The 25,989-nt window shown below is 34.0% G+C and overlaps 2 protein-coding genes across 3 annotated transcripts; both read right to left on the bottom strand.

The window, feature by feature from the left end:
* Nucleotides 1–133: 133 nt before the first annotated feature.
* On the bottom strand, nucleotides 134–13,044 carry LOC129309047 (long chain acyl-CoA synthetase 6, peroxisomal-like). The gene is made up of 23 exons (XM_054950389.1): nucleotides 12,795–13,044; nucleotides 11,459–11,519; nucleotides 11,294–11,371; nucleotides 11,078–11,149; nucleotides 10,884–10,965; nucleotides 10,681–10,786; nucleotides 10,509–10,585; nucleotides 9,238–9,282; nucleotides 9,076–9,162; nucleotides 8,268–8,357; nucleotides 8,063–8,142; nucleotides 7,095–7,188; nucleotides 6,354–6,442; nucleotides 6,176–6,264; nucleotides 5,142–5,271; nucleotides 4,919–5,037; nucleotides 3,987–4,110; nucleotides 3,813–3,899; nucleotides 2,726–2,829; nucleotides 2,542–2,627; nucleotides 787–873; nucleotides 608–694; nucleotides 134–380 (listed from the first exon to the last, which is right to left on the bottom strand). Exons 1-23 carry the CDS (start codon nucleotides 12,907–12,909, stop codon nucleotides 297–299), a joined length of 2,073 nt encoding a protein of 690 aa, XP_054806364.1. The 5' UTR covers nucleotides 12,910–13,044; the 3' UTR covers nucleotides 134–296.
* Nucleotides 13,045–16,802: 3,758 nt separating this feature from the next.
* On the bottom strand, nucleotides 16,803–23,478 carry LOC129308527 (cyclin-T1-4-like). 2 transcript variants are annotated; one of them, XM_054949684.1, is made up of 7 exons: nucleotides 23,257–23,473; nucleotides 22,130–22,685; nucleotides 21,903–21,984; nucleotides 21,573–21,707; nucleotides 20,769–20,944; nucleotides 17,331–17,476; nucleotides 16,803–17,141 (listed from the first exon to the last, which is right to left on the bottom strand). In XM_054949684.1, exons 2-7 carry the CDS (start codon nucleotides 22,678–22,680, stop codon nucleotides 17,110–17,112), a joined length of 1,122 nt encoding a protein of 373 aa, XP_054805659.1. In that variant the 5' UTR covers nucleotides 22,681–22,685; nucleotides 23,257–23,473; the 3' UTR covers nucleotides 16,803–17,109. The 2 variants fall into 2 exon arrangements, with proteins under 2 accessions (XP_054805659.1, XP_054805660.1); XM_054949685.1 differs by lacking the exons at nucleotides 16,803–17,141; nucleotides 17,331–17,476 and adding an exon at nucleotides 18,024–20,298 and having other exon boundaries at nucleotides 23,257–23,478.
* Nucleotides 23,479–25,989: the final 2,511 nt, after the last annotated feature.

Genomic DNA, 25,989 nt, shown 5'->3' with positions numbered 1-25,989 from the left:
ATAACCAGTCACTTATCCCAACTTTCGTTATTGACGATTTTGAATGGTTAGTTGAGTAGTTATGTGATCAAACAAATAACACATAATGATGATTCTTGATAGAAATTAATCAAATAATCGAGGCCTTGCCAAATGAAATCTGAATTCCTTCTATTGTTAAAAAAAGAAAAAACACTTTCAAAGAACTGTCATCGAGAGAATCAATATGATAACAGGATTCCAGCATTATTTTTGTGAGACAATACAATAACGTACAACAATCAGTTACGTAATGCTCCTGCTCCAAGATGGGGCCGTTACAACGATGAATCTCTGGAGAGTTCACTATACATATTAGATATTGCTTCTGAAAAGTGTTCTTTCGCTTGAGGCCTCTTAATCTGAAAGGATGAATGCACACATTTATTCATATACATATACACATATATTTTCATATTCTCCAGAGGATCTAATTTACAAAAGAATCCCAAATCAATTATGAATCAACAAAATAAGCATGTTATATTAATACCTGCTAGTGTCTATTAACAATTAATTTGGATTACCACGATTGAAGATCCCTTTATTGAAAACTCCTATCAAGTCTTGCAGATACTAAACAATATACCTTGAATGTTGGAGTCAACAAGCCGTTTTCCATAGTAAATGGTTCCGGTGTCAAACTGATAGCTTTAACATATTCGAAACCTCTAAGCTGAAGGGCATTAAGCAGTTGAAGATATTTAGATATTAAATACTGAGATTTATAAAAGGGATAACCACAACTGCATGATTTTATAAACTTGCCTGAGCTTCTCTTCCTGCAGCATCCATCTCAGCCAAGACAGCAGCCCTTGCTCTTGGATCATTGCAAAGTTGCGCCAAATCATTATACTGCATCCATGCCCACGAATAAGGGAATAAGCACCCAGTTGAGAGTTGCGACTGCTCATTTAATCAGAACTTGCAATCTCAGCAAAATAAAACTAAAGGATACCACCTACCTGGAAGTTTGATGAAACTAGAAGGTTTTTCTCCCTTGTAATTAAAATTAAACAGACCTACCTTGTTTTAAGATTTGGCATAAAATATATTCCTTGACCTTGTATCTTAAGTCTTAACACAGACCGTCTCCTATTTTCATTTAACTTCGGGGTCTATAATGCAATACAGTACTCTAAACGAAACTCCCGGAACAACCAAGTTGGAAATGTAAATTCAATCCAAGGCAGTGTTTGGTTGAGGTTTTTCAGGGGAGGGGAGGGGGGTAAGGTAGTTTGGTTGCGGAAGTTGGAGGGGAGGGAAGACAAATTTTATTTTCTCTCTCTGCACTCCGAAATTGGGGGATTTTTGTTTGGAGGCGAGGGATATAACTTTTTTGCTTTCCAAAACTGCCCCTCACTGAAAATTGTTATTTGTTCTGATATTTTATTTTTCATAATGAAAAAATTATCAAGGGTGCAAGAATATATTTATTCTTCTAAAATAGAATTGATTTTTATATAATATGAAAATAAAATGTTTGTATTGTTGTAGTAAAAAAAAATTCTAATGAGATAATATGTTAAAACTTATCAAATCATCTTTCAAAAACATATTAAAAAAATTATCATATACAACCATATAAGTGAGGTAAGAGAATTTTGGGATAAAAATTTAAAAAAAAATCATAATATAAAAAACTTCCATTCTAAAAGAGAAAATAACAGTGAGGGTTGAAATAATATAAGGGCCTGTTTGTCAATTCATAATTAGCCCCCTCCCTTTCCCTCTTGAATCTAACAAGAATACCTACGCTCCCCTCCCTTTCATCCCAACTAAACAAGAGGTCACTAATAAAACCTTTCCCCACCCCTCCATTGAACGAAACAACATCTAGAAACGAGCAAGGACACACAAAAGTTCTACATTCACTTGGCTAAATAATTTCTCACCAATAAGTCTTCACAGAATCCAATGTAATTCCAAATCATGCTTTTTTCCAAACAAGGTTTTGAGTTGATTGGCTAAAAACTGTCTGATTAAAAAACGACACATCCCTTTTGAACAATTCAGATAATAAAATGCTCTGAAGCTTCTGTTTTAGTAGAATATCAACAAGACACACACACAGATATGAGCAAAGCAAGGGCCGGGCAGCTTCACCCTCGAGGAGAGGAAACCCAAAAAGGGGGAAAAAAAGGAAACAAAAGGGGCAAAAAGCCTTTAACCTAATAAAAGCAGCAGCTGAAAATTCAGATCTGGAGGGTATAAATTCCTGATTTTATGCATGACATTACAACATCTTTGCTTTATTTTCGAACACAAAACTAAGGCTTAGGTTTGCAAAATTCAAAATCCTTAGAAATTCATTAAAGGATCCTTCAACCTTATAAAAGCAAGTTCTCGATTTAAATTGTGCTGGGTTCCCTAAACAACTATGACAGTCGACTCGTACATAAGCCAATGGCACAGTTAAGAGGCAAGATTATAACTTTTCTTTCTTGGCAGATATGATAACAGCACTGAGCAAACATGTATGAGAATTGAACAGATTTTTTAAGGGAAAAATAGTTAAATTACCACAATGCCTTCAGAATTAGCCCACGCTTTTAAGGAATCAGGATCCACGGAGACAATAGCAACCAAAGAAGAATTTAAGCTATCACCTACGAAAGGAAAATTATGCATTAGCAACTAGGAGAGGGAAGAGGAGATAGAAGAGCACAAGTGCACATATCAAAATTGTAAAACCTTAATTGCTTACCATATACAAAGCATTGTGCCACAAATTTGCACTTGACATACACGTTTTCAATCTTCTCCGGAGCAATGTACTCTCCTTGTGCCAACTTAAAGATATTCTTTTTCCTATATTGGAAATACAAAGCTTTTGTTCATATGCTTGATAAATGCAATTATAATTGTGATAGCCATGCTGAGAAGATCTGCAATATTCACAAATACTGGGAAACAGAACCAGGAATAATACAGACACCAACTCTAGAAGAAATCACACATATGAAATGATTGAAATCTGCATTTGGTAGTCAAGTTTGCTACAGTAAAGCACAGCATGTATATTGGAGGATGATGAAAAAAATTAAATTAAATATTCTCCTTTCACCCACTTATCATATTTTGCACAAGTAATGGTTAACAATGATAACAAACCTTATCCTGCTAAATAATGTCAGTTATATGAATCACACAATGCTATTGGAGTCTATCAACAACCGATTTATCAGATATATCATTCACCAAAAGATCATGTTTGATAACTTTCTTAAGCTCCATCAACATCTTTCTAGGGCTAAATACCATTTAAACAAACTTTTCTCACTGCATCCTTTAGCGGCCTTTTTGCACATATCACCACCTTAATCAATTTTCTACTATTTTCTCTTCAATAGATGCCACAGAAACTTTTCCTCATACATTATTATGGATCTTGTCTTTTCTTGTATGACCTCCTATCCATAGTGTAACCAAGAAACAGATCCTATAAATTAGTGAATCTAAAATCAAGCTATTGTGTATTTGTTCAAAAAAAATAAAAATCAAGCTATTGTGTAATCAAGGGAAAGAAAGTAAAATGAGTTTGATTTTTTTTTTCCCAGACCAATTTATGAAGATAATCTGTAAGCTAGAGGTATTATTCAACTTTTATGTCGTTAAAAATAGCACCCATCAAACAAAGCAATGACCGATAACAATTTTGCTTGAGTCATTTAAGTCGACTCAATGAACACAGCATGCTCGCAGCCACAGGATTAAGGAGGGAGCTAGCATTTATAAATGATAATTTTAAGTATCCATGTTTTATTTTAAAATACAGTCCATAGTTTTCTCACCTATCAATAATTTTGAGACGACCACCAGGTAACCACATCCCAATATCTCCAGTATGGAGCCATCCATCTATGTCAATCACCTCTCTCCTGCTCAATTGATTCAATACTCAGGTAATTTTAAAAGAACGAGCTAAAATTAGCTTAGAAGAACCACAGAAAAAGCAAGCTGATTACGTTTGAGCTTCATCATTGTAATAACCCAGGAAGACAATGGGACCCCTGACACAAATTTCACCACGGGGATTGGGCCAATCTTCAGATGTATAGCTCATTTCTGGAACATCAACAAGTTTTATCTCTGAAACAGGGAAGAAAAATTGTTAGCAACGGACACAAAAATACACTACTAAAACAAACCGGATAGGACCTAACTTTAAAATCCTTTAAATTACATGCGAAACAATGAATAAGTGTTTAAACATTTTCATTTTTGGTTAGATGACAAAGATTATTATCAACTTTAGCCAAAAAATTTCCTTTAAAAAGTAAAAACAAGGATGCACTAAGTGGATAATCTAAGTACAAGACTATCATAAGCAAAACTTCAGCAACAACCAATTAGTATTCACACTAAAGGCTCATTAATTTAGTTGATGCATAAATACTTGAACCAGGAATTGAAATAACACTTATTCTCACCCACTAGAATAAGCCAATATAATCTTTTATCAGAAACTGACAAGATCGCCAGTGTTTTTATTCCTGATCAACCCAGTGAAAGAGATTAGAAAAAAATAATAGTAATCCACTTTTGTTTCATTCTTATCCCTATTATTCAAATAAACACTCTCTCCCCAATCTACACTTGTAATTCTACTGAAACAATCTCCTTTGTTCATTTCACATACATAGCCAAGATATAAATTAATAACGACTACAAGATCAATAAAATACTGTAGTTCTAAAACTCAAAAGAAAAAATCAAAGGAGAGATGAAAACCTCTTTAGACCACTTATGGTGGAATTTTACAACTCGGAAGAAGGAAGAAAGGAGAGAAGTAATTAAAGTTTAATCTTTTCATGATCAAGTTAGTTGCAACAAAGCATTATCTCATATCATCGGTCCAGAGTCATTTATGAATCTGAAACTCACATCAATTACTCACCACATGCCGCATTAGGAGAGCCAACATGCCCAGAAAGCTTGTCACCCTCATCCATACAGCTTATTACACAAGTAGTCTCGGTCATTCCATACCCTTCAGAAACTCGACCACCAAAGCAACTGTTGAGTAGTTGTAAGTTGTAACACATGAATGGACCAGGACAATAGTTTTTGTTAAAAAAATAAAATCCTCTTTAGCAATTAATACACCAATATAAGCTTACATCTTCAAAAAATCCATTATATCAGGCGATAAAGGTGAAGCGCCTGACACCATCAAGCGAACTCGTCCTCCAAGTTTTTCCTTAATCTTATTGAAAACTAATCTATCCCACATGGGAGATGGGTTCTTTCCTGAAATAATGAAAAATATGGGAGTTATGCGGTTTTGTTTCTATGTGAAACCAAAGTGCACAAAGACAGCACTATGCTACCAGCATTATGATAGTTGAATCCCTGCCCCATGTCCCATTTACAGACAAGCCACTTTATCGCAGATGAGAGTCAGGTTCTTAGAGGAATGCTATTTTACCTTATCATCTACCAAGGTAATTTGATAAGTTTTATGCTACAGACACCAGAGCCTGACTCAAACAACCAACCTCTTAATTTGTCATCATTGTGGATGTTTTAAAAGCAATCTTCTGAGAAAAATATACGTCTTCCAGACAGAATGTAGGAAAGTAGAAAATTATGAATTTAAGTTTATGTTATGACTTGTTAAGATTCAGGGTTTTTAAGTCTTTTGACCTTCCAATTGCCCTTTGCAAAGGTAAATGCAATCAAATTCATTCTGATTTGCCCAATATGATAGTCTTTCTTCCTCTCAGTATTTTGTATCATCACTTGTTTCCGTGATAACTGAGAGCTATTAAATCAGTTGCACAGGCTTAGTCTTGCACTAGGCCTTAAAAATTAAATGGCATTTCAACTATTTTCCCTGATGAAATTTGGGTTCAATCGTTTAAGATGATCATATTATAAAATCTGCAATTCTTATCTAGTCAACACCCACTCCCTTAAAATATATATAAAAAAACAAAAGCCATAAAAATGGCAATTGGCCCATCAACAGCACAAGATGTAACTATTTATGAGGAGGGAGTTTAAATACAATATTGACAACGCACAACACCTGTCAAAGTATCAACAGGATCAATCTGAAGCACACGAGGAATCAAATAGCATAGCAAATATGTTGGCAAGATATATGAATGTCATGGCATGCAATGTGTAAGTCATAGTGAAAGCACTTTACCGTGCAATATTGCTTGCTTTTTAGCATTGTAAGCAGCATTAAAAAGCCTCTCCCTCAGACCACCAGACGTTTTGGCAGCACTGAGAATGCTGCAAAAGAAGACCATTCAATTATTTGACACAACAAGGAACAAGCCCATCAAATGCTAATTCTGAAAAGCATAGAATTATCATTGTACCCAGCATATATTCTATTGTAAAGCCGAGGAACGCTGCAAAAGATAGTAGGTCTTAGGACAGCAAGATCATCCATCAATTTCATATTGTCCTGCATATAAACGTTTCAAACAAGCATGTCAAGCTTACCAGAAATTAACACGTCATAATGTGAAAACAAAGCTAATTATTCAAAGATCACATAAAAAGTCAAGATAAGGCATGGACTGTACAAGTAATCAACAAGTATTGAACAGTAAAATAAGTTAGACAATTACATTAATTTATTTCACATTACATAGATAGTTATTATTCAGAAGAATTTTGCAAGCTTGATTCCATTCACAATTTGCAGAAATAAATAAGAACGTGCAAAATCCATAGAAAATAATAGAAATAGAAGTCCCACGTACACGATCTTTTCAAAGAATAGAGTGTCATTTCAAAGAATGCAAAGTGGCAAGATATTAAAATGTGGCCAGTACAAAAGTCCGTCATCCTGCCCGTTTAAATTTTTGTACGTAAGTATTTGATGATTATTACATGGGTTCCTTGTGCTACATTAAATTATCAGATAATTCAGTATTTCTAGCTTCTATATAAACTAAGCAGTTGTAAGCACCAAATCCATGATATAAAAATAAAATCAGCAAATAAAATGAACTAATAATATACTAATTTGGAGATAGCATGATCTTATTTGTAACAAATTAAGCCTAAAAAGTGAAAGGAAGAAAGAAGCTTAAATGATCCATTATACTCACTCCCTGATAGAATCCAACTGCAATTCCAAAATGTACTGTCATGACCTGGTTTGCTCTTTCATAAATATGTGCTAATGGAAGATAGGATATATAACTGAAAATGAAAAAAAGCTCATGTAAACACTGAAGAGTGAGTTTGTGGTTCTTGGAATTCGTATAATTGATCTGAAGAAAGGAAATCCATGTGTATAGAGGGTTGGCTACAGAAAACAACCACACACTCCAGCCAGAGACAAAAAAAAAAAAAAATCAGGGTCTTTTTTTTTGTGGGGGGGGGGACTACGAATATAAAAGGAAAAAAGGTGACAACATTTGTACAGCAAATGCAAATTCAGTAACTATGAGAGCATATTTTGAAGATAGTTTTACTAAAGATAGCAGCCACTTGGGACTGAGTTGGAAAGTATGGCAACTCAGTGACAAAGATGCCATCTTTTCCTTAACAAAATGTCAGCCAAACTCACATGTTTAATGCTGCCATGATACACAGGTTTTTTTGCATTGCTAATAGTTCAAATAATTCATGGCAACAAAAATGTAATCAGTGTCCTTCTGCAGGTGTGCCACGCATTAAGACAAAGCTTTTGATGATGTTTGGCCATCTTGGGCTTTTATATTGAAAGCCAATCCCCAGCCAAATTGTTTGAAAACATGTCAAGCTTTATGTAGCTCTAATACCATGAAGAACTTCAAAGCTATTGAATCTCTAACTTCATATTATTCAAAGGCAACATATATATATATTGACAGTTGGCGACAAAAAAGAGCCGCTCATTCCAAACAAACAAAGACCAGAAAATCAGAAAAATGGAAGGAGCAATAAAGATGAATAAAACAGCAAATAGTCAGTAACTAGAGATATGAGGAATTAAGGAGCATAAATTGTGGGATTCCAATGAAGAACAATACAAATAATAAGCTACTAAAGCAAAAAGTGGCAACAACTTTAGACATAAAAAAGGACTCACACATCAGAAGGATAGAATTTTTCATTTAAAGTGGCTCCAGCAACACTTGCAATAAAGTTTCCATGGGTCAACACAGCTCCCTGGCCAGAATTTATTCGGCAAAAATATCAAGAGATGTTTATAACTGCTATATGAAAAGAAAGCAATATGGGAGAATAGATACCATTTTCAACAATCAGCTATAATTTTGAAGGAACTTACACACCTTTGGGGTTCCAGTTGTACCACTTGTATAACAGATGGTTGCAACATCATCAGGTTTTGGTGGGTGAAAAGGCATATGATTGCTGCTTCCCTAGATAAAAACAGCAGAAATAAATGCAGCAGATCAAATCAATCACAGACCATTTTTATGAAGCTTTAAAACCAATGTGCTACAATATATGCATGTTCTTATCATTTCAAAACCATTTTTATTCCAACTTACCACAATTTAAAATAAAAAATAATAACTGAAAAAATAGAGATTATGTTTAAACAGTTTAATAGGCATTGAAAAAGAAAAGGAAATGTATGTGCAGAGACAATTCTTAAAAGCGATACTTCAAAAAGTAGTCAAGACAGAATGCAATACGTGAGGATTTTATATGCAAGCAGGAGCCATCATGTTACATATATCTGCCTAAATGAAAAAGATGGACTAATGATATACTACATTTGCATACTTAGAGCATGACAGAAGCAGAAATAACAGTTGACCTTTGGAGCAAAGAATAATTTAGATGCAGAAGATTATTTGGGTACGATTTATGTCAACAGTCAACTACATAGTTCTTTTCAGACAAATTGAGTAAATATGCATGATCTTATATTTTCTCTTTGGGAATTTCTAGTATACATTATGGAACTACGGCAAAAGAGAGAGAGAGAGAGGGAGAGGAAACAGAGAATTAGAGGGTAGAACTTAAGTAACATTTCCTCGCTAAATCAAGGGAGGCATAAAGTAAAATATGAACACACTATATAATACTTCAGAAGATCAACAATCTTCAACAGCAGCAGAAAATAAGTACCAGATTAAGTAGTTTTGAATAAGTCATGATCTCAACTCCAGCTGAGGATGGAAGAGACGGAATTTGGTCATCTATACCTCCAACTACCTGTACAAGAACTATAACTTAGCAAATAATTACATTATGCATTAAGATTTAATGGCACCAGGCATAAATACATACCACTATTAGACGTACAGTTGGAATATCTGACAAGTAGCTTAACAGCTGCAAGCTCAAGCAACAAGATAAATAAATTTCACAGAAGAAAAGTCAAATTCATAAACAATATGAAAAATAGTGGAGAATAACATCTGAAGTATCTTCTTTTTCATCTCAGTACAACCAGTTAATTGGTGCTAAGCACGTTCTAAATAACAAAATTCTTCCCCTGCTCACTAAAAAAAGTGTAATTGTCCTCAAAATATAATCAATGCTTTTTGTATAATGTGGTGACCAAGCATAATATGAAATCATGAACCTTTAACCGCAACTCTCAATTTATTATCAGCCATACATGATGCTAATGTGTCCCAAGCCAGTAACACAGCAGAAAACAATAAATAAGACAGCAACAGCAATAAATATGAGAGGAAAATGCTGAGGTTTTTATATCAATAAGCTGAATGAACTGAATCAAAGTTACAAGGATACTCTCATATTCTGGCCAAAACCCTATTTCCTCTCAAAGATCAAAATAATACCAGCAACACAGATTACAAGCTTCAAAAAAGAGTCCCACTCCCACTAGCATTCGAGAGGCCAGTCTCTCCTCACAATTCCATTACCAAAGACGTAATCCCCCCAAGCAAAAGACTACTAATGCCTTCAGCATGGCTTACAGACAGCCCATACTACCCAAAAGATCATAATCATGACAAAAGATCACAAATTACTGTTACTTACAACTAGGGACCAAAGGATAAGCCTCTAGACTAGTTAAAGTATTTCCACTAGAGTTATTCTTCCCTTTTGACTTCCTCTTATATGTCTTAGGAAAATAACGGGCTCTATCCAATTCCTAGGGCAGCAGGAATTTTGGATTAAAATTCTGTAGTAACTTGTAAGTAGTAACCATTCTACAGACTTTTCCTGAAAATGCTCCCAACCAATTTCTTGTTTTTCTTAACATATCCAAATGATTTCTGTTAAAGTTAAACTATCATGTTAAACAGAAGTTAAGAAAATTGGAGAGAGAACTCCATCAAATGATATTCCTCTGCCTTTCAGGTCTCAACTTTGTGTAACTCACTCTACGTTGGGAGGTTTAGGACCTCTTCTGCAGCACACAAGATGCAGCCATGCAATAAATCTTACTATTTTACAGGCATAGTCACCATTTCTGAGTTTTTTTTACTAGACAAGATGCTTGGATTAATAAGGTTCTTGCAGCGTAAGAAAGTAGCATATCATATCAAGCAATAACCGAAGTTGACATAGTGACATATACTTACTGAATTTAGTGTTTGAGGCACACAAAATATAACTTGTACAGTAGCATGATTAACTATATACTTCACAGCATCAGGACCTACAGAAAAAAAAATGCCTTACTGTTAAATTTAACAGACAAAACGAAGCAACTATGAAGTAGAACCGTTCCCTATTAAATGAAGAGCAACTAACCAAGCGTGTCATATAATGGTATTGAAATATACGAATATGCAGAGCAAGCATGATCAACAATAAGCCACTCAGGTCTGTTAATAAAATATAGCCCAATGCAGGAACCCTGTACGAGAACATACAGTTAATTACATGAAGTTAAATGACAGATCATGAATAGTAAAAATCATTAATCAATCGTAGAACTATATCTTAGTAGTCACCTTTGGGATTCCATGATTAACCAAACCAGAACCTATTGCCGACCGGGCAGTACCTGCTTCTCCATAAGTCATCCATTTGTACCTTAACAGCACATGATAAATAAAAAATGATGAGAACTTTGTAAAAGTAAGCTCGAATAGAAAAGGCAAGAAAGGACCAGATAGCCTCAGGGGCTAATCATTGAGCTGCTTACTCCCCAACAGTTCCATCAACTCGATTCCGAGTTCCCAAATATCTGTAATCTCGAAAAGTTTCAACTGAGTGCCTGTGATGCCGGAGTCAAGAAAAATATTTATCAACTTCCAAGGCAACACAAATGAACTCATATGAGTATTGCTCAATGAAATTACTAGTCAAACTTTTAGAAACTGATACTAGAATTTTGCAGAGAAAAATCAGTAGTGCTCACTCAAAATTATCATGCAGTGTACCAATTTCAGGATGATCAGGAAACCTGCTCACCAGCTTCAACGGTGAACGGGCAGATCTGAAACAATAATTATGAATCATATCTTAGCAAGGGAGTTAAAATGGCATATAAAAAGTAATATAAAGAAAATTGGGAGAAGCACACCTGTACACGTTCCATTTTCCTGTCTGTAGCTTCTCTGGTAGTACAACACTGTATCCTTGCTCTGCTCAGAAGAAAACATCAGAACTAGGAACAACAATATCGACAAATCATTATTACCAAAAGAAATATCAACCAATCATGAAGATGAAACGATTAAATAAAAAATGGACTGAAAATTGTACTAGGTGCAAGGTGAGCCCTCCAAAATAACAAGATTTAGAAAATAAACAGTTTTGGATAGTGTGAACATTGGTGTTTGCAGAACCAGGCGGTCTTCCCCTTATAAAGTTATATTTCTTTCTATGAACAAACTAAAGGATGTGCTACCAAACAATACACAAATGACATTCCAACGTAAAATCTTGCTTCCTTTAACTGTATTAAAAAAATGCACTAGGGTCTGAATAAAATGTCAAGACAAATAGAACAAAAACCATATGCAATGCCTTGTACAATAATAGATTCTTTTGATGCGATGTTTTGATACTAGAAGTCCAAATTCATCATGTACAAGAAATAATTCCAGAATTCATAAATTCAACAAATTACATTAATTTATTTCATACAGATTCCTCTGACGAGAGAATAAGAAGCTCTTACAGTTTCTTTTTTTCTTTTTTTGGGGTATACGAAGCTCTGACAGTTTTGTTCAAACAAAACCATACTGATAGGACCTTCTCCAAACCTTTAAAACATCATAGCACTACCCAATACTGATAGCTTTTTTCAGTTGAAAACGTTTCTTCATTATATTCAGTTCCGAGAACGAGTTAATAAAGAAACGTTGACTCTTGTCAGTCACAAGAAACAGCATCCTCCTATCAGTGGAGTTTGGATCATATTTAAAAGGCAAAATACAACGTTTCATATCCAGAAAGTGGATAAACATAGCAGTGCCATTCCATCACTTCAGAATTCAGATGTTTTTCCTGCCTAAAGCAGATCCCCGGAATGTTGGAATTTCGCATCGAAGGGATGTGATGCAGTCAAGAAGAAAAGAAAAAAGAGCGCCCAACCAGTCAGGATTCATCAATGAGATATATATAAGCCCACTTTGTTAAGTTCGACAAGCTGAACATCCATCACTTTAGCATAAAGTCAGTGACCCACCAATGAACTTACAACGATATCACCACAAACTAAAGCACTGAATGACGACAAGGGATATTCATCTATAAAGAACGGCGCATGATAGGATGTTCCACTAAGACGAAGATTAAAAAGTGGACCTACTTTTCAACACAGTAACACAATAATCCAATTTCCAAATGAGCTCCTCTTGTGCAAAATCAAGCAGAGATAGCAACATAAACATAGAACAGACAGAAAAAAGTACCGAGGACGAACTCGCCGGCGGTTAGATGGGGTCGGAGCTGGGAAAGAGAATCAGATTTGGAGAGAAGGTGGCCTTGAATAGCTTTGAGACGACGTTGAGCAGGCGAAGAATCCATGGGCGACAGAACAACTCAAAGGTGGGAACCAAAGAAAGAAAGCCAAGTGAAATCGCGTTTTCCTGATATAGGGGACGATTGAATATTCAAAAGGAAAGGAAAATGATTGAGACGGGGACGAGAAGGAAAAAAGACTACGTGGCTCACAAAACAAGGAAAGCAACTATACGGTTGTATTTATTATCATCTTATTGTTAAAATCATGCATTAATTTTATCCGAGATACATGCAGATGAAGTAAACAGAAATCATGAAGAGTAAATCCTGAAGAAACTGATTCATTTATCGAATTTCATGCAGTGTAATGGGCCCAGATCTATTTCTTTCTCCAATTTTTACATATTCATGGAATCATAGTGGTGACAGGTCCTTATCCTTAGATTAAGAGTATTCAACTTATACCCAACTTGATTTCATTTCAATCACATTCAAACAAGTCTTGTCATAATTTAAAAACAATCAGGACGAAATAAGAAAAGAGTTCAGGATAGGACGAGACACAAAATTACTATCGATCTCATCCCAAATATTATATATATATATATATATATAATTTTTTTATTTTAAAAATATACATTAAATATATTAATTATATTAATATAATTTGTACTTATATTAATTATATCAATTACAATTTCAATACACACAATTCTTATTTAAAATTAAAATTTTTTATATTAATAATTTTAATGACACAGAGTAAATAGGGCGATATCTTTCTTTATAATATATAAATTATATTAATACAATTTATTATTATATTTCTCTATTTAATAACGTTTATTTATATCATATTTCTTACTTTATTTTTGAAAAAATAATTAGCTTAACACATATAATTAAAGTAGAAGAACAATGATTTGATGTCATACTTAGCTTGTCTGTTGTTGCTATTCTTATAGCTTATAAATTACTTGTAATTGCTATCATAATGTGTTATACATTTATAGTTGTAATTTATGTAATTCAATAATTGACTTTAAATTGTTGTGGTCATATACTATTGTTGTTTAAATTTTAAACTTAATAAATTATATGATTTAAAATTAAAAAAATTAACCATTTAGTCTTTGTAATTTTGACTCAATTATAACTCAGTCTCTGAATTTTGACTCATTATAACTCAATTTCTAAAATTTTAACTCACTTGTAAATCAGTTCATGAATTTTGCCTCTTACACTTTAGTCCCTGAAATTTCATCTTCTTAAATATCAAGCCTTATATTTAAAAAAATAAAATTAAAAAAATTAAAAATATTTTAAAATTTATTACTAATATCTTAAATTACTAAACCACTTTAATATTTATAAATTTAAAATTTTAAAATATTTTTAATTTTTAAAATTTTATTTTTTTAAATATAGGGAACAATATTTAAGAGATTGAAACTTTGAGGATTAAATTACAAGAGTTAAAGTTCATAGATTGATTTACAATCAAGTCAAAATTTCATGGACTGAGTTATAATGAGTCAAAATTTAAAAATTGAGTTACAATTGGGTCAAAACTATAATGAACAAATAATTAATTTTTTATTTAAAATTTTATTAAATATTATTATTCAAATTTTTTTTAATACTATTCAACTTATCAAAATGGTGGGACGTTCCAACCCCCAATCCAATCTTAATTTTTAATGGGACGGGAAAAAATTTTGAGAGATTCTATCCCATCTCACAAGCACCCCTGAATGACAATGAGGCAATGTATTTTTTTTTGTTGTTTTTCAACCTTTTTCAACTCACTCCAAAAAAAAAAAAAAAATCAAAATATCCTGCGTGTAGTTTTATAAAACTCGTGCAACATTTACAAGCACCATCACTAATATATATTTAATTTAATCGACAAACAGAAGCAACCATCAATGTGTGTAACATTATAATAATTTGAATTGATACGATATATTATATAATATTTATAATTAAATATATGAATAACATGCAGTTTTTCCTGGCAAAAAGAGGATTGCGTGTATTTTATAAAATTTTGTGTACGTGGTGCAAAAGTAGTTCCTCAAGCAAATTACGGAAGATCCGGAGGTGAAATATCTGCCCGTCACTGTCAGTGCCGGCCCTCTACCAGAATGCATATTCTAATTCTAAATTCTCCTTTTCGGACAAAAAAAAAATCTAAATTCTTCCACAGCCTAATCTAAAATTGACCCTTTATTTAAAGTAATTTTCAAAATTAAAAAAATGATCCTAAAAATGAGCAGATCAGGACTCAGAAAGAAAGGATTAAGGTGGCTCCACCAACGAACCAACAGTTCTTTGATATTATTGTGTAATTGGATTATCCTGAGAAAGAATGTGGGGCGCTTCATCTTATGTTTTTATATCTTTCTCGTTCCAAAGATATTTTCTAAATATCTGGCGGGAAGATAATATAAAATTTTCCATCATTAAAAGAAAGAAAGTTATTTAAAAAAAAAAAAAAGGCTTTTAGCAGGGGCAGCCTTTTCACGTGAAGTGAACGTAACCTTGTTGTGTTGACCCCACAAGTAACCATCTTTGAATTGAAACAGACAAATGCTTGGCCGAAAAAACAAGAACAGAAGGCTACATAAAAATGATCCAATGCATATCTTCTTTTCCAATTATCCCAACGGCACCAGGCGCCAGAAAAATCTCCATCAACCTTTTTCTTCCATTCAATTTTTTTTTTTTTTGCCAGTAGCATTATTTCTTTTTCACGAGCTTTGTCTTGCATAGTTGCGTGCTATTTTCGGCTCTACTTTTACGTACTCATTATAAGGCTAGTTTTCTTCTGGGCCAATCTTATCGGAATAGTTTAATGAGCACAGTTTCATTTTAATCTTTTATGTTAAACTTTCGGTAAAATTATTTCATCAATTTAGGATATCATGGCCTTTTTTTCACAAATTAATCTCTCAGACGACTAAATACACCACGACAAACATTGGAACGAGTTTAAAATTTATAGCTTAACAATAACATAAATTGCTATAAATTTATAGCAGTGTTATCTATTTTTGTATTTTCCTCTTACTTTATACTACATATAATTTTTTTAAAATATATGGTTTTTCATGATAAGAAGAAATTGAACTATAAGCAAATACTTTTTTATAATAATATTGCTTTCTTTAATTATATTTTAACCATAATTCGTTAAAGAATGCATTTTCAAACTTTTATTCCCACATTATTTATTGCATGGAAAATGAAATTTTTATGCTAAATTTTAAAAAGTTTGCCATTCTAATATTTATTCAACTTTTAATTCGTACTTCTTATAAGTACATATTAAAAAGGCATTTTAATCAATCAACACACATGCACAATAAAATCCATATAGCAAACCGCACTATCAGAGAACATATATGATTGAATGGAATAACACCGTTATTGTGGCGAAGCGAAATGAAAACAATCCATGTAAGACATCATTATGAAAGAAATCGATAGATTCTTGTAATATTCTCATAACGAAAAAAAGAAAAAGATAGCTTAGCTCAAACAAATACTTCATACTAAGAACATGATTTACTCCAACATAAAAAGAAAAAATTATTAGGCAGACTTAATACACCATGTTATTTGTAGTCAAATCACTAATAACATAACACGCCCAATCCACTCAAGAATTTTTCTATGAAAAGATAACACTGCTGAACATTCAATATTTACTTATACTCTATCTGCCTCTATATATAAAATATTTTTAAAATCTTATTTCACCCCTATATAAAAAGGGTCAACAATATTTTTTAGTAACTAAACAATTTTACCTTAAAAAAATAGATTATTAATTGTGTATTTTTCCCACTGCCACCATGACATTAATTGTAACATTATTAAAGGCAAGACTAAAAAATCATTGTAATTTATGTAATTTCAACTAAATAACAAATTTTTATTAGTTAGGTGAATTTGGTTAAAAACAATTTATATATATAAAGATGGAGGAGTATATCCTATCAGGCAAAGAACGATCTACCCTTGGACCAAGCATCATCTAATGAAGCAAGCAATCCCTGGAGCTTGCGAGATCAACAGGATTCACAGATAAGTTGAAACTTGAAAGCACCATCGAGTTGAGATATATTGGTCACTCTTTATTTAAAACCTCCAAACTATCCTTGCCACTATTAAAACGACACGCCCCAATCATGTTCGACTTGTACATCCAACTACAACCTAAATAAGGCTCATCGCATGTCTCATTTTTCACACACACTAGAAGAGCTCCATTAATTGCTGTGTCACATCTGCACAAAGGAAGAATCACTATTAACCAACCATAATTATTAATTACATATATAGCGAGAGAAAGATTAAAAGAAAGCTGTCACATGTGCATCAAAGAAATTCATTTATCCAGTGCCAATGTACAATACTTCAGAACAGAATAAATCCAACAATGCAGCTGGAAAGCAAATAGCAAGTTATGGGAGTACCTTGAAGAATGGATGGCGTTGTCTCAAACTCCTGCCATATGTTCCGACATGCAGAAAGATCCATGTTCAAAAACTTGGCAGCAAGATGTGCCGCTCCAGCAGCAATATGATGTGGTTTAAACTGTAGCCATAACGAACTACGAAGCCTGCAAAACAACAATTTTCAGTTTCAGAAGATCATAGAAGATACGCTACTGCCACTAGCATAATAGCATTCGTCATCACAAGTGAGCTACATGTATATAGGTCAAACTAACCATTTGGTGCAACACTAACAGAAGCAGATTCTTGTACAACTTAAGCATATATTCCAACCATGACAGAGATCATGTCAGCAACTAAGACGAACAGTTACATAAACTAAACAATAAAAAACAGAATTGAGCATTCATGCCAAGTGGTAAACACATATTAACGTTTCCTTACCAACTAGAAAGGCAGCAACTCAGGAAGAATAATAATCCAAGAATCTCTGCAGGAGGCTGATAGTACCAAACTATAGCATTATGTTACACTCATCTACAGAATTTATCAGACTTCCTGGGCCAACTGTGCTGTTGGGGCGTTTAACTCCAGATATATATGCAATTAAAATGAGAAAGTATGTAGGGAGACCCGCACATTGCAAACAATTGAATCTTTCAAAGTTAATGCCAATGCCACATCTTCTGCTCAACATTTTTGACCTGGACAGGCTTGCTAACATGCATATCGGAATTCTCATAACAGATGCATCTAATTCCAAATTACAGAATAATATCCAGATAGTGGATAAATGCTGAAACTTTGGGCATCATTACATGATACCCAGCATTAAATATATTAAGTTTTGGATTATCCTTGCCCAAAAGAACAATCAATATACAATAGTAGTAAGTTTGTTGATGAGTGCTGGACACAACAGTTTGCTTCTAAATGGCCAGGAGCTTCATTGATGTGGACAAGAGAGACATTATGCAAAACATAAGTTTGCCTGTACAAAACTGGCACAGATTTTAACCCCCCCCCCCAAAAAAAAAAAAAAAAAAAAAACCCCACCGTCCTTTTGGTGAAGACAAACACTCCAACTTTCTCCTGTGAGCAAGTGTATTTTTGTAGCTTGCAAGAAGGTACCTAGACTGCACTGCACTAAAGGCCCACCCTTTCTTTTTTCTCTCTTCTTTGAGGGACCAGAGAGGTCTAGATAAGAACAAAAGACAACAATCTTCTTCTAAAGAGTACGAGACAAAGATGGACTGGATTATAAGTTTAACAGCACTCAGTGCAGAACAATGTGAACCAAGATCAAAATTATTATCATTATCATATAATCCAAAAGGGGAAAGAAAAAGTTATCCCTTTCTCAACCCCTTGACGAACCAAAGACTCCAATTCATGTATACATTTGCATAGTTTACTCACAACAATGAAAGCTTTCTTTTATAAATGATCTACCCAAGTTAAAAATCCTTTTACTCAGGTAATCAAGATGCTATAGAAGATGAAAACAATGTAAAGCAATGAGACAACAAATATGACAAGAAAATTTCAAATAAGCGTCACAAATTTACAGCAAACTAACAGGCACTCTACTGTTGCATGACAACAGCACTGCCATATACCCAGGTTTTCAAAATCTCATGTTTCAAGTGTCAAATACACACTGGGCAACGTGCTTGTGATAACAAGACAAATAAAAACCTTATTTCGGTTCATAAAGTACGTATCAACATATGTCTAATATATCTATAGGTATATATTCCATATTGGTCCAAAAAACTTTGTTCTGCTGCTAAATTTTTGGGCATAGATATATACCAATGACAATAAATTCAAAGTTGAAGAAGCATGAGATACAAATTCAATAATGTGACTGAATGGACAGACTTCGAGTTACAATTTTAAGTCATTAAATAACTAACCTGATCTTGATACCCAAAATGAGAAGTGAAGGAATACAAAATGAAGAGAGAGAAAATGATTTTGAGGATGATAAGTCGCCCTAACATCCTTTCAAGAATAATAAATATGAACAAAAACTGTTTAATGATGATTACAAGGACAAAATAGACATTGCAAATAAACAAAAGAAAGGGAATCCCTTTCACACAGGATTACCAAAAGTGTGCATTAACAGCACATTGATACGATGGAAAAAAGGTTAAAACTAGAACCAAATTGAAGCCCTCAGATGCTAACATCTAGAATAAGAACCCAAGAACCATCTTAAAAACAACTATACCACTCCACTCACATTGTGAAATATTCCCCCAAAAAAAAATTCTGTAGAACCCCACCCAGAAACAATTTTCTTTTGGATCAATTAAGTAAATTGGACCCAGTTGAAACACTCCCATGCCTGGCTATGATATTGTTTCAGGACTAAAGAGTCAATTTGTCTCCAAATTCAACTACGATATTCTTAAATATATATTTGTTAAAATTTTATTAAATCATGAAAATAGAAGACCCATCAATGAACTCGTGGCCAAGCAGCATATAACCCATCCTTGGTGATATCCCACTGTTAGCTCAACTGCTCAAGCACTTGCTTGCCCTATGTAATTAAAAAAAAAATAATAATAATAATAACAACAACAAAAAAGGACCCACTATGCTTCCAAATTTCAGAAAAGTTTATTCCCTTGTGTTGATTTTTAACTTTTAGATCACTCATTCAGCCCATTCCCAGCATGGTTCAGAGTTCATGACCTTCTTTGCACCCTTGTTATAAAATGAGCAACGGTGAGCCATATGACAAAAGGTCACCAGCATAAAAGCTTGGCCTAGATGGTAAATCTGGGTTGGGTGTCTTGTGCCAATTTTGGGCAACCCAAAAAAAAGTCGATGGGGCATTTTCAGGGTAAAGCAATCCACTAGACATCAGCAGTTCAACTTCAGACGTAAAAACAAAAGATTCCATGAGGAGCATATCAATCCGCCAGCTAAGATTTATCAAACAGGCCAGCATGCTAATCTTGTGAAGACCCTGCAATTGTATGCATGCCAAAATAATCAATATCCCATGACAGAATAACTACAGAGAGCTTGTGCTCTAAAGAAAAATACTGTGAGAATCAACACTATCTTGAACCAAAAATAGGATGGGAGACACAAAGGTATCTTCCTCAGCCACTATATCTCCAGACCTCAAGAACATGACTTTGCTTGGATCTAACACCCAATGTCCCATATCCTCTTTCCTAGACTAAGGTTTCCAGTCCAATCATTGTGTTAGATAATGAAAGCAAGGCAAACCAAAAAGGGACCTGAAGAGTCACAACAGGTCAGAACATGTCAAAGGCATGTAATGGAAAGAAGATTGAAGGTAGGTATCAGACCAAATTCGGCAGGAGCCAACTCGTCCTCAAAATGAATAAATGGGACAACCAAACATCAGTGTTTGAAATACAGGATGCATAGCTTTAATTAACTAAGATATAGAGAATGATAACTCACCCTTCACTAACCAAATTTAATGCCAGATTCACCAAGACAGCATGTGATAAACCTAACTTGTTAAGAACAGATGTAAGAGGAGCAAATGGATGCTGTACATTAAGCTCAAAGTTAAGAGTAGTCAATATCAACTGCTCAGCCTGAAGCACTCGTTCACGATACTGTTCAAACCAGTCCTGTAAACAACTCAACTCATGTCAATGAATACGAAAAAACATTTGATATAATTGACAATATCAGGCCCCCAACAAAACAGTTTTTTAAAGATAATGTTAGTAAGCCTCCAATAACAAATTACTCCCTCCGTCCCAAATTATAAGACACTTTTAAACAAAATCTTACATACCAACAAATCTCATTAACTACACTTGACAACCTTATATGCTCAAAACAAAAATATAAACTTCCAAAAATACCCATCATTTAATATATTGAAAAGAGAAGGGATAAAAATTAATTATAGAAAAAGAAAGAGTAATATTGAAATTGGTGCATTTAATAAAATCTTAATCTACCCAAAGTGTTTTATATTTTAAGACAAAGAAACTTCTTCAAAAGTGTCATATAATTTAGGAGAAGGGAGTAACTTGCAAGTAGTGCAAATATTTAAGTTTTCATTGAACACATAATATTGTCACTAGCTATCAAGACCTAAGCCATTTACAGTAATAATCCATGAACAAGAGCAACAAGAGCAACTGCAGGATATCAACCAAATATATAGACATATTGACAAACTGCATCTTTAGGCAATAGTTGTCTTCCACCTGCAAATATAGTGTAAAACGAAGTAATAATACTCACAACAGGAAGCCGATAGGACAGCAAAGTAAAATCTTGCTTGTGAAGGATTTCACTGGAGACCCGCAATACATTATTCAATGGGCGCGGTGTTTCCTCAGACTTTGCGGCCAGAAAAAGAGAAGCAGTAGCAATCAACTGCCGGAGAGGAAAGTCAACACTAATAAAAACCCTGCTTGAGTACACAGGCAAAACTTGAAATAACAACTATCCTAATAGCACAAACCACTATACCATTGACAACAGGTATATATTAAAGTTTCAGTACTGGAACATTTCTGAGCAAGACACTTCAAGCAATCACTCAGAGCTAGAGAGAAATTAAAAACTCACAAATCTGTCATGGCAAGCATGTGACCTTCGAACAAAAAATCTGTGGCACAGGACCATAGCTGTTCCAACAGTAGCTTGCGGCCTGCAGAAAAATAGGACATGGTTTTATTCACAAATACCAAGATCATGAACACCATTTTTTTTTTTAAGAGCACAAAATGCAACGGAAACTTTAACCTAAGGATGAGAAAGGGTCAATAATAGAGAATTTCAGATATAGATCTTACAATTCAAGCCGCATTCCAAGATTCTGAAGAAAAGCACAGTAAGAGTAACGCAAGTGTGTCTCGTGAAGTACATCAATACCATCTTTTCTTGATGGAGAACATCTATCAATCTCATCCCTTGACATAAAGATGGGTTCATCATCTTCAAACCTAGAGATATCACGCTTGCAGCAAGCTGATGTAGAGGTATCAGCATTATATCTCATAAGAGGAAGTCGAAAACTATGTGCTGAAGGGGCATTATCATGGGTAGGGGGTGGAAGACAGTATCTCCAGCTTTCATCCCAAGTAGAAACTGAATATTTTCTTCTTTTCAAAGATGATGGGACAGCATCATACTTCATATAGTTAGCATGATCCACGTTGTAAAACTTGGAGCTGCCATCATGCTCCCCAAATTTTGCCGTGGAGTCATTGTCACAATTCTTATGAAAATAATTGTGCCTGCTTCTTTTCCTATTAGTTCTGTTATAGTTATTTCCATCAAATGTGGACCAATAACCACCATGAAACGTACGTCCTTCCCGCTGAAAATTTTGCGCAAAAGACATTATCCCTGCAGAATCATACATGAGTCACCGAAATTAGACATGAAGTTACAACCTCACCACAAAAGCCACGAGAATGACAATCATAATACACACACACACAAACATATACCAATTATCAATGTTGATTAAGTTCTCTTGAATTATTTTTGCATGCCACGATAAGCCATCATCCGTTAACGCTAATCCTAATTTCACCCTTAGCCATCCATCAACTCAGAAGAACGTCTGAGAGGGTTAAGCTCTGGCTATAGCGAACTCGATTCCTTATTCGCACAATTTGTGATGGCTGATACAATAAATTTTTAATCTGAGGACATTTTGTGGACAGGTGATATAATTCAAGGAATATTAACATCAACTCATAAAAGTTCCAGACCTGAGAACCCTGTATCAGTCGTCCCCCAAGTAAAAAGCCATTACAACAAAACAATTTCTATATCAACCACGACATCTACAGCCACTAGACCAAAAAAAGAAAAAAGTATGGTCTTTCAAGCTGGAAGTTTCATCATGCAGATCTCGTCATACGTAAAAATTGCAATTAAGCAAAGGTCGTTAGAGATATTGATGGATAACCTGAGTAGCAGCGAAGCCGATCTGATGAGAGGAGATCAAAGCTGGAGATTGGGATTAGGATGGCAATTAGGGTTTTGAAGGAAAGATGGAGAATAGTACTCTCAGCCTGTAAAGAGGACAAAAACGGCAAAGGGTTTGTCAGGCAAAGTCGTGAAGATTATCCAAAACGGCAAAGAATCGCCCACATACAAAGTTCCTTCCTGGCTGCGTTCGGTGAGATTGGTCCTTTGTAAGGTAAGCCAAGCCGAGCCACGTTCTCACCCGATTTTTCTACATTTACTCTTCAACCTCTTTTTTAACTTTTTTTGTTTAATTTAAAATTTAAAATCATCTTACATTTTGTAAACTCCGTTGAATTTACTATTCTATGTACAGTAAAAGAACTGTTCTTTCTACGGGAATTATTTAGTATTTTATTATACATTTTATAATTATAACATAAAAATCCACAATTATATAATAATATAATTTTCCGCGCTGATTATGAAATGCCAACTCAAGTTTCATTTTATAAGATATTTTTAAAAGAGATTTACTATATTAAATTATAAAATATTTTAATAAAAATAAAATTTTATTAATGATATTTTATTAATATTATTTTTATTATATTCTCTCTTTAATTTTATTTCAATGCAAATTCAAAAAATTTTAGAGCCAAACAAATAAAAAATAAATTTTTCTTTAATCCTCTGCATAGCAGGAAATCTTCTAGTTTATTGTTAAATAATAGTGGTTGATTATTCACCATTAAAGTCTCAATCCTAAATCCATTCTTGTGAGGTTAAATTTAATTAAAATATTTAAATCAATTTTAAATGGGGTTATTAATGAAAAATACTACTTTAACATTTTTAATTGTACATTTCATCAGTCAGGGTGATTTATATTTAAAAAATATAAGGTATTTTTAACTGAATCTCGCCCCAATAAAGTAGTTACCTACTTTCAAATTAATCTTATCTTTTCATATTTATCCCTATTAAATACCTTATAATAAATATAAAGTCATTCATTAATATGGCTATTTTGAAAAAAAAAGTCAAAAATTACACCTTAAAAGACTAAAAATGTCTTATATTTTTTAACATTTAACTATCATATGGCTGTTTGGATAATATTATTTAAATTGTTAATGATTTTATATTTTAAAATAAACATCGATATCCCTAATCATTTGATCAAAAGTAAAAATGAAAGTAAAAGCCTTAAAAAGAAAAAAAGTGCAAGTAAATACTATTATACTATGTGTGGATGCCGATAAAAATTTGTTGATCTCCTCCAAAGGAAGATGTTTTGCACCTAAGGGTGTAAATATTTTATGTTGGGGTGAATTCTAATTTTTAAAGGTTTTTTAAAATATGGCAAATTAATCTACTAGTCCATAAACTATCATCTTTTTTTCTTTTTTCTTTTTGGCTATTGAACTATTCATTAATTAAAACCTGGAACTTCACATAAGCTTATTCAATTATAGGCTGGATAGCTTTGTAAATTCAAAATGATTTAGTCTACTTTGTAAAAGTCACAATATGCACAACAGTAGTTGATACCAACCCTTATTTGTGTTAGAAAAAGAAAATTTACAATGATCCAGTCCTTAGTATCTTGTAAGCTTGTTAATAAGCTGTTGTTTTCTTGTTAAGGTTTGATGGAAACTTTATTATATCTCATACTTATGAGAGCAGAATGTATTGCATCTTACCAAGAAATATACTTAGGAACCAATTGCATTTGAAGGACCATTCTAAATAAAATATTCATAAAACAATATAACCAAATGATTGAATTGCCCCTCCTCTATGAGACGATTTCCGAGGTAAGAAGTGAGTTATGACTTGGACCCTTCATCTCTTCACGTGTGGCTAAGTGTGATTACCACTGTATGACTCTTCCCTCAAAGGACTTTGACTGTGTTATACGACTATGTATTCATGTATGTTGAGGATAGAGTTAGGAATAAGGGCCAGGCCTGAAAACCCTATTTAAATAAGAGTTCGAGCTTTGAAAATTTTTTTTTAAAGTAACCGGGCTTGAGGGCTTGGCCCTGATATGCCCTGTAAAAAGGACTCGGGCCTGGACAAGCCCTCCAAGCTTGGTTAATTTTTTTAAAGTAATATAAAATAATAATGTAAAAGGAAAATATGATTTTTTTATTCAGTCCAAACTTGCCAAGTGCCAGACTGCCAGTAAAGCATGTTTCACACTCTCACTCGATCAGTTGGTCCAAAGTCCAAATTAAATTATCTCAGCCGCGTGCCTCACAGGTCACAGCCTCACTCGGTGTCTCGGTTAGTCTCAGTCCTCAATCCTCACACACACAATGACACAGACACAGGCACACAGCTCTCACAGTTTCACTCGCCAGTCGCCACTCAGTCTCAGCCTCGCACAATGAACCCTAAGACTCCTCACGCTATTGCCTCACACAACACAGCTCTCAGCTCGAAGCTTCTCCCTCAGCCTTAAGCCGATGCTGGATCCCTTGTCCTCGCCCTCACTCCTCTGCCTCACAGAGTCACAATCTGCTCGGATTTCCTTCTCTCCTTCTTCTCCATCACAACTCGTCGGCCATCACAGCTCCCTTAATTGTCAGAATCTCTGTCTCCTTCTTTTTCGTCTTGCTCGTCTCCTTCCTCTCGTCCATACTGTGCTCTCCTTCACTCCTTCAGACCTTCACACCTCACGTCTCTGGCTCTCTGCATTCTGGACATGAATTAGCCAGTAAAATTT

This window comes from Prosopis cineraria, unplaced genomic scaffold (assembly GCF_029017545.1).
Source record: "Prosopis cineraria cultivar Desert tree isolate PC_DT_omini unplaced genomic scaffold, ASM2901754v1 PC4, whole genome shotgun sequence".
Classification (NCBI taxonomy): Eukaryota; Viridiplantae; Streptophyta; class Magnoliopsida; order Fabales; family Fabaceae; genus Prosopis; species Prosopis cineraria.
The sequence above is the reverse complement of the archived record's forward strand: the minus strand, read 5'-3'. Positions and strand labels throughout refer to the sequence as shown.

Bases quoted from the DNA above. Each gene is read 5' to 3' on its own strand.
- LOC129309047 (XM_054950389.1), bottom strand. From the start codon at position 12,909: ATGGATTCTTCGCCTGCTCAACGTCGTCTCAAAGCTATTCAAGGCCAC. The intron at 7,189-8,062 runs GTGAGTCCTTTT...TTTCATTTTCAG, and splicing joins AAATTCTATCCTTCTGATGT to TTATATATCCTATCTTCCAT. The intron at 874-2,541 runs GTAATTTAACTA...GCATGGATGCAG, and splicing joins CTAATTCTGAAGGCATTGTG to TATAATGATTTGGCGCAACT.
- LOC129308527 (XM_054949684.1), bottom strand. From the start codon at position 22,680: ATGTCTTTTGCGCAAAATTTTCAGCGGGAAGGACGTACGTTTCATGGT. The intron at 21,985-22,129 runs GTAAGATCTATA...ATTTTTCTGCAG, and splicing joins CTTGGAATGCGGCTTGAATT to GCCGCAAGCTACTGTTGGAA. The intron at 20,945-21,572 runs GTGAGTATTATT...AGTTGTTTACAG, and splicing joins TGTCCTATCGGCTTCCTGTT to GACTGGTTTGAACAGTATCG.